General features: G+C 55.3%; 1 protein-coding gene across 1 annotated transcript; it reads right to left on the bottom strand.

Annotated features, from left to right (window-relative positions):
- Window positions 1–7,588: 7,588 nt before the first annotated feature.
- Gnl1 (G protein nucleolar 1 (putative)) lies at window positions 7,589–15,283 on the bottom strand. The gene is made up of 12 exons (XM_004624347.2): window positions 15,049–15,283; window positions 14,522–14,687; window positions 14,100–14,236; window positions 13,849–14,000; window positions 13,662–13,733; window positions 12,969–13,176; window positions 12,769–12,864; window positions 12,313–12,510; window positions 8,686–8,864; window positions 8,443–8,605; window positions 8,109–8,249; window positions 7,589–7,897 (listed from the first exon to the last, which is right to left on the bottom strand). Exons 1-12 carry the CDS (start codon window positions 15,119–15,121, stop codon window positions 7,653–7,655), a joined length of 1,830 nt encoding a protein of 609 aa, XP_004624404.1. The 5' UTR covers window positions 15,122–15,283; the 3' UTR covers window positions 7,589–7,652.
- Window positions 15,284–15,289: the final 6 nt, after the last annotated feature.

Here is a 15,289-nt window from a genome sequence, read left to right as displayed (position 1 = left end):
GCCGCGCTGTCCGTCCGCGGAGCCCCTCTCCACTCAGCGGGGCGCCCCAATCCTACCCCCACCCCGCTGCCGACCGGGTTTTCGGCTGTGGGCTGTGCAGGCCGCGCGCGCTGCGCACCCGGCCCGGCGGGACCGTCCCCAGCCCTCCGGGGCTGCTGGGAGCGCGACCCTGGACGGCCAGGAGACGCGGTCCGGCTCTGCTCTGCTCGGGGCACGCGGGCCGGGCGGGCTTGGGTGGGGCCCGAGGCGGACACTTAGGCGCTGCGGGGGCGAGAGGCGAACGCTGCTCTTTCCTGGGGAGCCCGACGGGGCGGGCGACACCGCCGGCATGGCGACGCTTCCGAGCTAGGCTTCAAGTTACCAGCCGTACCGGCGTCCCCGCGGCGTCTTCCCGGCCACCAGGAGGTGGCGCGGCAGCCTGGAGGGGCGGGCTGCCGTCGGAGAGGCTCGGGATGGCCGCTCTGGGGAGGCCCAGCTTGCTAGGTGCTCTGCTTCTCTGATGCTACGCAGTGATTTGCTCGGAACAGAAGAATTTACTTTGATTGATCTCAAGGCATGAGCTTCAGCTTGCTCAATTAGGTAAACTAAAGTATTCAGAACATTTCTCAAAATCATGGTCTCTCTTCCAAGCTAACTAAAAATCTACGTGTACATTTTTTTAAAGTACCCACAGCAAAATACACTTTTTTTTTTTATGTCAACTCTTCCATTCCCAAGCAATCAACAAGAAGTATCTTTTACATTTCTACATTTTATGTATGTTGCTAAAACACCTTTTCTGGGGCTGGTGAGATGGCTCAGTGGTCTAAGGCACCTACTTAGAACAAGCTTAGCAAAGCACAGGGACTGCGGTTCAATCCCCCAGCACCACACGCCTGCCAGCCCGCCCCCTGGTGGGCTGAGCTGGCCACACACACACACACACACACACACACATAAATAAAATTTTAAAAAAAGAACAAACCCAAAAGGGAGCTGAGAACTGCGGTGCTAACTCAGCCAGACAGCGCTCAAATCCAAAGGGGCCAAGCTCTGGCTGCTGCCTATGCTCTCTGCCGAGGCACCACTGGCTGTTAGCAAGGTGAAGGAGTAAGCTGACCTGGGACATAAATTGAGACAAAACACAAGGGGAGGGCTGGGAAGATGGCTCAGTAGAATAAGCACTTCCCTGGCAAGCACAAGGGCCTGAGTTCAATCCCCGGTTCTGCCAAAAAAAAGACAAAAAGATATCAGCGAACCCCAAAACACACAGCACCCTGTAAGACAGCTGGCCTCTCCACTCCAAATGTCAGTTCCAAGAAGACAGATTCTTCCTGACTAAAGTGATAGAGAGCCAGAGGCCCTGGTGCGCCTGGAACCCCAACTAACGAGAGACTGAGGCAGGAGGAGCACAAGTTCTTGGTCAGTGGGCAATGTAGCAACAGCCTGTCTCAAAAGGGCTAAGGGTGGGTTGGGGAGATGGCTCAGTAGAATAAGCGCTTACCTGGCAAGTGCAAGGGCCTGAGTTCAATTCCTGGTTCCACTAAATAAATAAATAAATAAATAAATAAATAAATAAATAAAAGGGCTAAAGGTGAGAAAAGGAAAGAAGAAGACAGATGAAAGCCACCGTCACATTAGCAGGGAAGCGTGGACGTGGACCACGGGGCAGCACCAGCACAGATCCGCAGGGGCTTCCCGGGCTCCTGCTCAGCCTGCAGAGGGACCTGCTGCGCACGCAGCGCGTCACCAGAACGGCAGCAGTGCGTGTCGGAGAGAAGCTTGATCATGGGTGTATGCAGATCTCCAAATGTATTTTTAAAATACAAGTAAAACTATAATTTAGAATTTTTGATCTTAGATTTCTTGATTAATTTATAAGAAGTAATTCCAATTACTATCAGTCTTTTTTATATGTTTTTTTAAAAACAGCTCAGCATGGAAACTGAAAAGTCGACACCCCTGAGTAGACAGGAGATTGCTCACAAAACAGTAGTGAATTTATTGGGATTAAGTAGGCATCTGACACATATCCTACACAGCCTGCAGATGTTTGTTTTTTAAATCTGTACTCAGTAGCAGTTTCTGTGGTTATTTGATCATTTACAATAATGAGAATAAAGTTAGCTTAGCTATGGGCAAAGTAAGGACAAACCATTTAAAATGTAGTAAATTTGAAAATGAGTAAGATCACCCAAAGTAAATGGTGTTGAAATTCCTGTCTAGAAGTCCTCTCCAGGTGCCTGTCAGTCCCGGTCTGGGGTGACAAGCAGTTGATGGTCATGGACATGGCCGTGGCCTTTTCTCTGAAAAGCCAAAAGTTGTTTCCACAGTCACTGCATTTCAAACACAGCAGGGTTTCTATGATACTGGAAGCTGTACACATATGTTATGTAAAGAATATGAAACTGTATATTTTTCAAAAGTTTTTAAACCTTTGGAGACTCTTTTGTTAAGATGTTAAATAAAAGTGCTGGAAAAATACTTGGACCTTCAAAAAAAAAAAAAAAAAAAAGGAAAGAAGAGAGGATCGAGGGAAGAGAAGTTAAGAATGAAGAGGGAATAAGAGAAAAGACAAGAGAGGACATTTATTAAGTGTGGAATTTTATTGGAGCCAGTTTTTTAAATCTTGTATCTGAAAACATAATGATGTATATTGTAAATACATATTTTTATTTCTATTTAAAACTAAGTACTGGCCCTACCCCCAGCGCACACGGAGACAGCAATTGGGACTGGCTGTGGTGTCACGGGCCTGTAATCCCAGCTCTTGGGAGGCTGCAAACAGGAGAATCACTACAAGTCTGATCTAGTAGTGAGACCCTGAACGCCCTGTAGACCATTCCCTAAAACACAAAAACAAAACAAAACAAAAAGCCCTAAAGCTGTGGACAGTTTAAAACTTAATAAAACTGGGAAAAATAAAAAATGCTATAAAAAGGCATTTGTTGAGAACACTTCAGTATGGGTTCAGGTCAGGTGATACTGGGAATTAACCATTAGATTTGCCAGGCCTGTTGTGATTATGTTAGAGGTCGATGTGAGCTATGTGGGGATGAATGGTTATAATGTCTGGAACTTGCTCTCCAATGGTTCAAAAAAGAAAAAGTAGACAGGGCCTGGCGTGTAGCTCAGCCTCAGCAGTGTAAGAAAACAGCAAAGATGTCTGTAATGCCAGCACTGGGCAGGCTGAGGCCAGCCTGGTCTCCGTACTGAGTTCAAGGTCAGCCTGAACTACATTATAGATCCTTCCCTGTGTGTGTGTGTGTGTGTGTGTGTGTGTGTGTGTGTGTGTGTAACCGGGGATTGAACTCGGGCCCTTGCGCTTGCCAGGGAAGTGCTTATTCTACTGAGCCATCTCCCCAGCCCCTGAACTACTTTATAGAGTCCCTGTCTCAAAAATAAAAATTTAAAAAGGAGAAAACATCAGTAGACCAAAAATATAAATGGCTGTCAAGACAGGAAGAGATTAATGAGGCAAATACTGCAAAACGTCAGGATTGTTTAATCCACAGTTGAGTGTTTGGGTGTCTGTTGTCCTCTTTCTTTGACAATTTTCACGCCTCCGCCTCTACCCACTTAGCTGCTGTTTCTCGTCCGTGGACATGTGTGCTGTCCATGACATTTTCAGGAGCCCACGGAAAAAGAAACACGACCAACGAGAAGCCAGCAGAAAGCAGAGGTAGAGTGAAAGGAGCTCTGGCCATTGCCATGCCACCTGCCACCCGCCAGCCCATAAAAGCAGCACTGTGACGATGTGGCGTGGGCTCCACCCAAGTTCCTCTCCACGCAGCCCACACACCGCCTTTGAGACCACAGATAAGCCACCTGCTCACTGCCCCGAAGCTTAGCGCTCTGGGGGGCTGAGGCAGGTGGATCTGAAGTTCCAGCCCAACCTGGGCAACCTGAAAAATTACTGAGACCACGTCACAAAATTAAAACTACAAAAGAAAAAAGGGGTGGGTGAGGTTGAGGATGCAAGTTCTAGCTTCTACCAGCACAAAATAAAAACTAAAAAACCTACTTTCGGAGCCAGGGAGATGGCTCAGTAGAATAAGTGCTTTCCTAACAAGAGTCTGAGTTCAATCCCAGGTTCCGCCAAAAAAAAAGCCTACTTTCTTCCTACCCGCCCCTCCCTCACTCCTACCTGTCCTCTGTGTGGTGGCAAGGCCTCTTCTCTGCCCCCACACTGCACCCCAGCACACTGGTACTTCTTTAAATCTTCCATTAACAGCTCCCATTGCCAAGTACACCCGGCACCGTGAGGCCCCCTGTGTCCTGCAGCCCCTCCTGCCTGCTGCCTGGGTCTCCTCATCGCGGTTGCAGGCAGTCTCCTGTGACCTGCTGCTGCCTCGACCTCCAGGCCTGGCCTCAGCCCAGGCTCTGACCCCCAAGGGGTAGCCCCAGCCGCCCACCTAGGCCAGCACCCCAGTCTGGTCGGGTCCAGCCTGTCCACGCCCCAGCAACGAGCACTCTTTAAACTGTTTAGTTTTCTCATCAATTGCAAACTCCAGCCAGGAAGCCTCAGGGGGGACCCAGATGTAACTGCCTGCGCACGGCCACACGGCGGTGGGCACAGCCAGAGTCCTTCCCACTTCTCCAGGGCACACCAGTTGCTACTTTACTACGTTGCGTCACCAGCTGCTCCACTGAGGGCAGGGTCTAAGCTTTATCTTTTTCCCCCAGAACACAGCATTTCTGACATGCCCTGTTTCAATCAACTTCTGTGGGCTATATCAAAGATGGTAAGAAAGGAAGGACCTGCCATGGGCGCGCACAGCTGTCACCCCAGCACTCGGGGAGGCTGAAGCAGGCCAGGTCTGAGCCCAGCCTTGCTTTTTTTTTTTTTTTTGCAGAACCGGGTATTGAACTCAGGCCCTTGCACTTGCCAGGCAAGCGCTTATTCTACTGAGCTATCTCCCCCGCCCCCCAGCCTCGATAACTTTTGAGACTGTCAAAATAAAAAGGGAGTGCTAGCAAGATAGCTCAGTGGTCTAAGTACCGGCCTGCCAAGTGCAAGGACCCAGGTTCAAGTATTTCCCCATGCTGTGCCAGCCCCACTGAGCTGCAATCCAAAACCAGGCGTAGTGGCACACACCTGTAATCTCAGTGCTGGGAAGGCTGAGGCAGTAAGATCACTACAAGTCAGAGCTGTGTAACAATACTGTATCAAATAAATAATAAAAAGATTGGGGCTGGTGAGATGGCTCAGTGGTCTAAAGCACCTACTTAGAACAAGCTCAGCAAAGCACAGGGACTGCGGTTTAATCCCCCAGCACCACATGCCAGCCAGCCCGCCCCCTGGTGGGCTGAGCTGGCCACAGACACACACACACACACACACACACACACACACACACATAAATAAAATTTAAAAAAAAAAAGATTTTTTTTAAAGAGGGCGGGGCCAGGGAGATAGCTCAGTAGAATAAGCGCTTGCCTGGTAAGCACAAGGGCCTGAGTTCAATCCCTGGTTCCGCAAAAGAAAAACAAAAAACTTGGGCTGGTGAGATGGCTCAGTGGTCTAAAGCACCTACTTAGAACAAGTTTAGCAAAGCACATGGACCGCGGTTCAATCCCCCAGCACCACATGCTAGCCAGCCCGCCCCCTGGTGGGCTGAGCTGGCCACACACACACACACACACACACACACACAAATAAATAAATAATTTAAAAAAAAGAAAGAAAAACAAAAAAAGAGGGGGCTGGGGAAACGGCTCAGTGGAATAAGCGCTTCCCTGGCAAGCATAAGGGCCTGAGTTCAATCCCCAGTTCTGCAAAAATTGTTTAAAAATAAAAAGGGAGGGGCTGGGGAGATAGCTCAGTTGAATAAGCTCCTGCCTGGCAAGCACCAGAGCCTGAGTTCAATCCCCGGCTCCACATACACATGCACACACACACACACAAAAAATAAAATAAAATAAAATAAAAAGGGAGAGGTCCCTGGAGATGTAGTTTAGTGAAGTTTTTTTTGTTTTGTTTTTTGTATTTTAGGGAAGGGCCTACAGGGTGTTCAGAGTCTCCCTCCTAGATCAGCCTCAGTGATCCTGTTTACAGCCTCTCAAGAGCTGGGATTACAGGTGTGTGCCACCACGCCCAGTCTCAACCACAGTCTCAGCATGCCCCAGAGGTGGGACAGGCACGGTAGGCCCGGGGATCAAACCCCAGCCCCCACTTGTAGGTGCTTTAATATGCTGAGCTATTTGGCTGGCCCTAATGAAGTGTTTAATCCCCAGTGCTGGGGGGAAAATATGGACGCAGAAGCCCCAGATAACAGAACTGCTCGAGCCCACAGTACTTGTTCTAGAACCTGAACTTGAGCCAGTGCAGAAAAGCAGGGCTCAGAGGAAGCTGAGGTCTCAGCTGTTTCAGAAGGAGCACAGACTGGACTGGACTTCCATGCTGGAGCGCGGTGCTGCCTTCATCCCTCTATCCAAGACAGGTCCTTCCTACGCCACTTCCTCTACATGGCCAGGGAGCCAGAGACCCTCTGGGTCTTCAGTTTAAACCCTAACCACCGGGCTAGGGAGATGGCTCAACAGTATGAGTGCTTGACTGACAGACGCAAGGTCCTGGGTTCAGTCCCCTGTATTGCAACAATAAAAAAACCCTGCCACCACCTCTGCCCCAGAACCCAAGGAACTGCGGCAAGAGGTCTCCTGCACAGACCTTGGCAGCAGAGGACGAAGCAGCTCAGTTGGGCCCTCTAGCTCAGCAGCCTGATGGGAGCATGCTTGCCCTCTGCTCCAGCACACAGGAGCCCTTCCAGAGGCTGAATATTCTCCACCCAGAGGTCGTCCTGTCCTGGGCAAGCTCACCAGACTTGCACAGCCACTGGTAGAGCAGGTGCCCTCTGTGTTACCTGCCAGAGCCCTGAGAGTGCCACCTGACCAGAGACGTCCAGGCAGGAAGGCCCAGGGAACCCCGACTCCTGAGGAGGCACTGTGGAAACAGGCCGGCCCTGTGGTGCTCCAGCCCACACCTGCCTCTGGCCCAGACGTGAGTGCTCTGGGCTCCCGGCTCCCACCTGCACCGAGGCGGCTCTGCTCCTCAGTGTGCTGCGAGCTCTTGCCAGTCACTGAGTCCCTACTCAGACACATTCAACCAAGACTTGCACAAGCATTCTGTAACTAAAAATTTTTATCAACAGGAAGTCCTAGAATTGTATTTCACGTGCTCTAGGACGTGGAGACCGTTACACAGCTTTAATCCGAAACCCTGGGTGCCCGATGACATCTTGCTGAGGCCAGGCCGCATCTCCACACGCACAGGTCCAGATGCCCGGCAGACCCTCAGCATCACTCAATCTGAAGAGTGCTGGACTGGACACACCAGCTTGAGACGCAGCACACGGCTCCCACTTAGCACAGCCAGGTCTGGCTGCACAGTGCAGCCACTGCTCGATCCAGGCATGCGCTGCACCCCCAGCCAGCCCTGGGGTCCTAAGGTCCGGGGTGGGCAAGTGGGCAGAGCTGGGTGCCCACTGAGTTACCTTACCCAGAAGAGAGTCCTTAGGAGAGCATGGACAGGGACAGAGGGGCGAAGAGAAAAGCCTCCCAAAGCGGGCAGCTCCGCTTAGCCACTCGCCTCAGGCCACAGGGAAGGGGCTACAGCAACCACCTTTATTCACAGCGGGCAGGTGGGCAGGCGGGCACAGGGAAGGGACAGGTGCTCAGCACTCATCCTCGCCCAGCAGGGTGTATGGGTTGTGGGCGGCCAGGCCGGTCCCTGGCGCCGAGGTCGGGGTGTCCTCATCTCCCTCTCCCTCCTCATCCGCATCCCGGTCCTCCTCGCCCTCCTCCTCGCAGGAGCTGCTCAGCTCTTCCTCCTCCTCCTCCTCCTCCTCATCGCCCGCTGGCCCCACCCTGCCTTGTGACACCACCAGCTCTGCCGTTTCAGGATGAGACTCCCAGGTGCCTGCACAGAGAGGAGAGGAGACTGAGCAAGGGCCAGGGTGGCAAGAGCAGTTTCTACCATGCGGAGCAGCACACCACCTCAGCGTCACAGCCCAAATGTGTGCGGGGCGTGGATCGCACCCCCTCTGCCCTCAGACACCACCTGAGCAAAAGGCGCAGGAGTGGAAGCCCAGATGACCCCCATTCCCACATGGGCCACCCCAGGCGCTGACCTCTCTGCTCACTGTAGCCTGGGGGGTGGAAGCACAGGCTGAGGCGGCCGTCCACGGCCAGCCATAGCAGGCTGTTGGCTGCTCTATACACGTCATTGCGGGCTGTCCTGGCAGTCTTGTAGCCGCGTTTCTCGGCCCAGGCTGCAGGGAGAAAGGACTCTAGGAGGGCACGCCTAGATCCGGGACACCTCGCCCATCCTCCCAGCCTCATCCAAAACACGCCACAACTCCAGCGGCAGTGGCAACCTAGAGGACTGTGACCAGCTTCTCTGCCGAGGGCCGAGTCTAAAATGAGGACAGGGTAGAGGAGGCTGGGCCAGCATGCGGGGTGCACCTTCGCAGATGTCCCAGGCACTCCAGGGGTGCTCGGAGGATGGGTCTTCAGCCTCCGGGTGGCGCAGGTGCAGCAGGGTCTGCACGGGGATGCGTGAGGCCAAGTAACCCACAGAGGTGTAAGGTTCCTGAATCTGTGAGATGGGGTAGATGCCAGCCAGGACCTGCAGGAAACAGCGCTCAGCACCAGCCCAGGCCACCCCTGTGGCCCACCCTCCCCCAAGGCCCTACACCACAGCCGCACCTGCAGCTGTCTGGGCAGCAGGGAGGGGAAGGTGAGGCCTGGGCAGTCACAGAGCTTCACGGTTGGAGTGAGGAAGTAGGTCTGAAAGTACCGGGTGTGGCCGGGCGTCCTGGAAACACTCACCACCTTCCGGCCCACCAGCCCATTGATGAGTGAGGACTTGCCCACATTGGGAAAACCTGGGGAAGTCAAGGCATGAGTGTGGGCCCAGCTCCTGAACCAGCGGGACCTGAGGCTCAGAAATGGAGGGAGGGGACGCGGCTTAACACTGCAAACTGCCAATCAGGACCTGGGCTACGTACGCCCCAGCTATCTTGAGGTGATTTACGTGACTTGCAGGGCCTGTTCTTCACCTCAGAGAAGGCACACACACGCCTAGCTCTGGAGGTCAGCACACCCTGAGAGGCTGCTACATCTCCCACAACTGTCGTGCTCCCTGAAGGGCCAGGGCCTCTTTCCAGCCAAGCCCTGCAGCGACTCACCACCACCCACGTTGGTGCCTCAGAGCTCGTGGCTCGCCCTGGCTCTGCCTGCCTCGTCATGCCCACGGCACTGACCCTTACAGACCATCCAATTCTAAACTCAGGCCCTGCTCCCCCTTTTGTTTTCTGACACGGGGGTCTCACTGCATAGCCTGTGACAGGCCTCCAACTCACCATGTCACCCACCCAGGGTGACTCAAGTCTGTGACTCTCCTAGCTCAGCCTTGCAGTCCCAGCCTCAGAGCTGGGGTTCCCTCGCAAAACCCCAACACTGGAAAACGCAGCTCAGCTGTGCTCAGCACAGGCACACACCCCTGAATGTATGTGCTTCCACAAGGAGGGCCAGGGAGAGGAAACATCCTCCTCGCTTGGGCCCAAAAGCCCCTTCCTGTCTCAGGCATAACATAATTTCCTAGATCAGAAAAAAAAAAAGAAAAGGGACCGGTGAGATGGCTCAGTGGAATAAGCACTTCCCTGGCAAGCACAAGGGCCTAAAGGCGAGGCTTGGGCATAGCTAGCACGTGCCTCACACTGCTGCCCTGCGCCGTCTGACCCTGCACACAGGCACGCAGAAGGACTTCATGATTCCGCCACAACCTCCGCGTCATGACTGCCTCATACTGTCTCCCCCCCACTCTCTCTCTCTCACACACACAGACACACAAAGGTGCAGTCCAAGGAATCCTCGAAAGTGGGAGCAGGATGCGCTCCTGAGAGCCCCACCCTCTCCCTCCGCCTGCGGCTGTGTGCTGGCCTTTCTTGATGATGACTTGTGCAGCCCGATGTAGATGCAGTTTAATCGTGCAGTCTTTGAACTTTACATCAATAAAAGCCCGTGGAAGGAATCTTGCCACGCTGCAGCTCCTATTTTTTTTTTTTTTTTTAATGGTGGAACCAGGGATTGAATTCAGGTCCTTGCGCTTGCCAGGGAAGCGCTCAATCTACTGAGCCATCTCCCCGGCTGCAGCTCCTTACGAGCACCCCCAGGTGGCGCCATCTCCAAGCCACGCATCTTCCAGAGCTGCGCATCTTCCAGGGCCACGCCTGCTAAGCAACCCTGGTCTCTTGCTCAGCCTGGCAGCCACATGTGACCCTGGAGACCACCTCTCCTCTGAAAACACTTTTTTCACTTCACTTACACAGAACTGCTTGGTCCTCCTTCCTCCCTCTCCTCAGCCCAAGGCTACACACAGGCTTAGCTGAGCCACTGGCATCTCCCACAGCCTTGGCTCCAGACACGTCTCCGTCCACCCAGGGATCTCCATGGCATGTCTGTCTCTAAAGCACACATCCAGGCCTCTGCTCTCCCTGAAGCGCAGATCCCCACCCTCCACCTGCAACCTGCTCACCATCTCTGCCTGCAGTGCTCTAAGGCCTCACCCTCTCTTCCCTGTCCCTTGGGCCTGCTCCTCTTGCCCAGTCTACCTGCTCAGCAGGCCCAGCTGCTCCGGGCAGAAGCCCACATGCTCCCTCAGTGCTGCCAGCAACTCATCTTCTCCCCAAGGCATGCTGATCCTGACCGGCCCACTCCCTTCCCACTCCGAGTGGCCTCTGACTGCTTCTGTTCTTGTCCACCTCCCATCTTGCACCCTTCCACTTAGGAAACACAACACACTACTAAAAACGGAAATTGAAACTCAAAACGCACCATGTTTTTTTCACAAGACCAAGAGCAAAACCCACAGTGCCTATTGTGGCCACAGGAGCCAGTGCTATGGCCGGTGCCTGCCAGCGCCCCTCCCCTATCTCCAGGGCCTCCCACCCCTCAATGGCTTCCTTTCCTTCCCTTCCTTTTTTCCCCTTCCCTTTCCCTTTCCCGCAACTACATCACCAACTTCAGATCACAGATCTGCATCCTCACAAGGAAATGGGCCTCCTCGCTCCATGCAGACAGCTTTCTGCTGGGTTCCCAGCACCACCTCCCACTCTGGGGGAGGCAGGCACCTGGCGGGCACTCAGGAAAGATCTGTTCACTGCACACGCTGAGTGGAGGGAAAGCCAAATCAGGGCTGCCCGGGCCGAGCCACAGAGGATGGGGCAGAGGCCTCCCTGCAGGAGAGCTGGGCCAGCCACCAGCTGGGGAAAACACTAGGTAAACTGGGGAGAGAGAAGCCCTCACCAGCCAGGCTGCTGTCACAAAACACAAGGGAAGGGCCAGAAATGTAGCTCAAGTGGCGTAAGCGCCTGCCTGGCAAGTGCAAGGTCCTGAGTTTGATCCCTGGTATTGCCAAAAAAAAAACAAGGGACATGGGGAGAACCCTCAGGGACCCTCAGCACTGCACATGCCCTTTTCAGTTCCAGCAGCATCTCAGGTACCATCACGGCCAAGGACTGACTCTTCCCACCACATACATCAGAATACAAATGGCCCCAGAACCTGACCTACCACGTACCCTGCTTTCCCCGCGGGAAGCCACAGCTCAGACTCAGCCTGGCACAGGGATGCACATCTGTAATCCTAGCACTTGAGAGGAGACAGAGGATGACTGTATCCTCACAAGAAAACAGATCTCCTAAGCCAAGAACTCAGTATTATTTCTTTTATTTTTTTTTTTTTTGGCAGAACTGGGGATTGAACTCAGGCACTTATTCTACTGAGCCATCTCCCCAGCCCCAAACCAAGCACTCAGGAGGCGAGGCAGGAAGATTACTACAAGTATGAAACCAATCTGAGCTACACAATTAATTCAAAACCAGCCAAACATGTTGGCACACGCCAGTCACTCTAGCACCCGAGGCTGAAGCAGAAAACCTACCTCAAAGCAACACAAAGCAAAGCAAAAAAAAACCAACACAGCAACCCAGAAAAATGTTAAGACCCACTACAACCCTTCTGTGGCTTAGGAATCCCTGGACGAATAACTGAGAGCCACTGAGGGTCACCCGGCCCTCAGAACAGCGTAGGCACTCAGGAAGGACCACAGGGATGCTCCAGTTCACCGTCATCGTGGCTACTGCTGTCACGTCTGCCGGGCACATGGGGCCCTCAGCACTACTCCCTTAACACTAGCAAGCGCTGATGGGCATAAAACCCACCCTCTCACACGGGAGCAGCAGAGGCCCAGGGCCAGTGTTTGCTCAAGGCCAGCTGCGGAGGAGAGGGACTAGACCCTCACGCACCCACTCCCTGCTCCCTGGCCCTTACCCACACAGCCAATGGTCACCACCCCATCCTTGTAGCGCTCCCGGGTTGGGCCAGCTGGCTCCATGGCTGAATCGGTCTGTTGGTCCAGCAGGACGGCTGTCCCGTCCTCCTCCTCCTCCTCCTCCTCCCCAGAGCCGCTGCCCCGGGTGGCCCCGGCCGCATCCCGGGCGATCTTCTCTCGCCAGCTGCTCAGGTCCACTGCTCAGAAAGAAAGGAAGGAGATCCCCCGCCGCTGCACACAGATGACGCCCAAGACTGTCCCCACCACAGACAGCCCGCCCTGAGCTGCATCTTCTCACTCAGTTTCTGCAAAACACCAGGAAGACAGACAGCCAGCAAGAAGCCCCAGAGGTGCTGCTGCTCCGTGCCACCAGGCTGCTGCACACACTGCAGCAGGGAAAGCTGAGCCACACAATGGCGCACCCCACAGCCTCCCTGAGCCCCAAGACCACACACCTTTCCCTGCAGTGATGGTCTCGCAGGCTCTCAGCAACTGCTCAGGCCCCAGGGCCCGAGTCCATCCTCTGCCCTGCCTGCGACTCCTCTTCAAGACTACAACCAGAGGGCACAGAGGGTCAGTGCCCAACCTCGCCCAGCACCAGCCTACTCAGGGACCCTGCTCTCCGCCCACCCGACCCTCCTCGTGGATCACTCACCACTGCTGGAGTCACGTGAGGCACAGGGATCCCGAGGAAAGGAGGTGAACAGAACGATGTGGAGCTGAGGGAAGTGTTGGTGGAAATAGTGCTTCCAGGCAACGACAAGCGCCGGAGGAGCCAGGTCCACCTTGTTGAGGACCAGCACCAGGGCCAGCCCCAGCTCCCCAGTCACATACTCATAAAGCGCAGGCGGGAAATTCACTACCTGGAATGAGGTTGGGAGGACGAAGAGCAAAGAGAACTCAGTCCTGAGCTCCCCAACCAGCAGGTACAGCTGAAGCAGCAGCAGCTTCTGGGCTGAATGCAGGAAACCAGCCTGACCGAGCATAGACAGCAATGTGGTGTCAGCAAGGCCTGCGCATGTCCCTGAGAGTGTCCTACGGGCAGGACTGAGAAACAGCCAGAAAACAGAGCGTGACCCTAGCATGCACAAGCAAGAGCTGGGTTCAGGGAGACAGAACTTGCAGGCTTCCACCAAGGACAGTGAGCGGGAAAGTCAACTGGCCATGGGAGAGGTCACGGGCAGCGATGAGAGAGGAATAAAAGGCAATTCCCAACCACAGCAGCAGCACAGGGTAGACACAGGTGTTTGCAAAGGAAGAAGGGCACCTCTCTGCTCTCCACCTCCTGTCTGAGACCCTGACTCCCAAGAACCTTCCTGCCTCTCCAATCGTCCTCCCCAGTACTCACCGGATGTCTGATGTCAGTGACGAGCAAAACAATATCAGACATCTCTAACACACGCCACAGTTGCCTCCACGTCTGAGAAGGTAAGATGGGTGGGAGAGAGCCTAAGCTGGGGAGGCACTTCAGCCTGACTCAGGCCCATCTCCCCACAGATCACAAGGGCCCACCCCAGTTCCCATTCCACTGTGACCTCTAGATTGTGCTCAAAGTGACTGAGCTTCTCTGAAGTGTAAGCCCCATGTATCTTCCCAAGATACTCCTGGAAGCTCCGCTCCTCCTGGCTCATCAGCTGCTCTTTGGACATGTCGTAGTTCCAAGGTGGACGCCGAGGAAAATCCAGGACTGAGAAGCCAAAAAAAGTGACAGTTTCAGGATTCAAGTGCGCACCCCAGAGCCCTCCTTCTGGGTCAGTTCTCATCCTCAGACTGCTCCCAAGCACACCTGAGCCAGGCTGATAGACCTCCCGGATGTCCAGCTCCAGCACCTCCGCACTGACCGGCCGCAGCACTTGTTCCCGGGCTGCCTTCCTCCGCTTCTCTACCTCCTCCCGACTGTCCCGCTCAAAGTGCTGCCGGTACCTAAGGGAGCAGGAACCGTGCATCCAGCGGAAGCCTGAGCCATAAACTCCATCTTCCCCTTCTGGGGCAAGACAACTTGACAAAGCTTTCTCCCCTGATTCCTTGCAGGCTGTCTCCTGGGCCTTAAAAGACATTCCAAAAGGCAAACTCCCTCCAGCCCTAGAGGAGGAGGATGGCCTCCGCGCCGTGCCACCTCTGCTCTGAAGCCTGCACCGGGGCAGCCTGTTTTTGCCCTAGGCTGCAGGTGGGCGAGAAATCCTCGGCCGCGTCCTCTCCTTCCCTCACCGATTTGGGTCGTAGCCTCTCGGCCCCAGCCCTTGCGAAGGCTGCTGGTTGAGCCTGCGGATGTGGTGGGTCACAGACTCCCCATCCGAGGTGTCGGTCTGCTCCTCCCGCCGCTCCCGGCTCCCGCTGCGGCTGTTGGAACTGGAGCGCAGCCCATCTTGAAGCCCTGCGGGGAGGGGCCGGTGACGCCAGTGCGGCCGCTCTCCAGGCCAGCGGACCCCCTCGAGTGGGCCTGGCTCTCCGCGGGCCACCCAACTTCTTCCGAGACTCCTCCTACAACCGCCCCCCAAAAATCTCCGGATGTGCGTGGGGGACAGCGACTCCTAGGGTGCCGGGATGACGCCGCGGGAGCTGGAGGGGTTCCCATCCCCCACTCGCCATCCTTCACCCCAAGCGCCCGCGGGCAGGGCAAAGCGGGGATCCCCTCCGCGCCCGCCCACGCGCGCCGGCACGCGCCCCCAAGCCCCGAGCGGAAGGCACACCCCTCCTCCCGCGAGGCGCCCCGCCCCCTCCCGCCCCGCACGGACCCCGCTTCCGCTCCCGCTTGTCCTGCAACTGCTTCTTTTTCTGCTTCACGCTAAAGGGCTTCTTCCTCGGCATGGCCCGGACCAGTGCCCTGGCCTGCCGCGCCGCGCTCCCGCCGCCTAACTGACTCCCGCGGGCGGCTCCCCGCCGCCGGGACCCTCGGGAAGTGGGGCCGCGCGACGTCACCAGGCGCAGTCACCGCCCCCAGGCGCGCGGCCAGCAGCGGTGCGGGCGGCTGCGGGC

Source organism: Octodon degus, unplaced genomic scaffold, assembly GCF_000260255.1.
Source record: "Octodon degus isolate 3935 unplaced genomic scaffold, OctDeg1.0 scaffold00005, whole genome shotgun sequence".
NCBI classification, from domain to species: Eukaryota; Metazoa; Chordata; class Mammalia; order Rodentia; family Octodontidae; genus Octodon; species Octodon degus.
The sequence above is the reverse complement of the archived record's forward strand: the minus strand, read 5'-3'. Positions and strand labels throughout refer to the sequence as shown.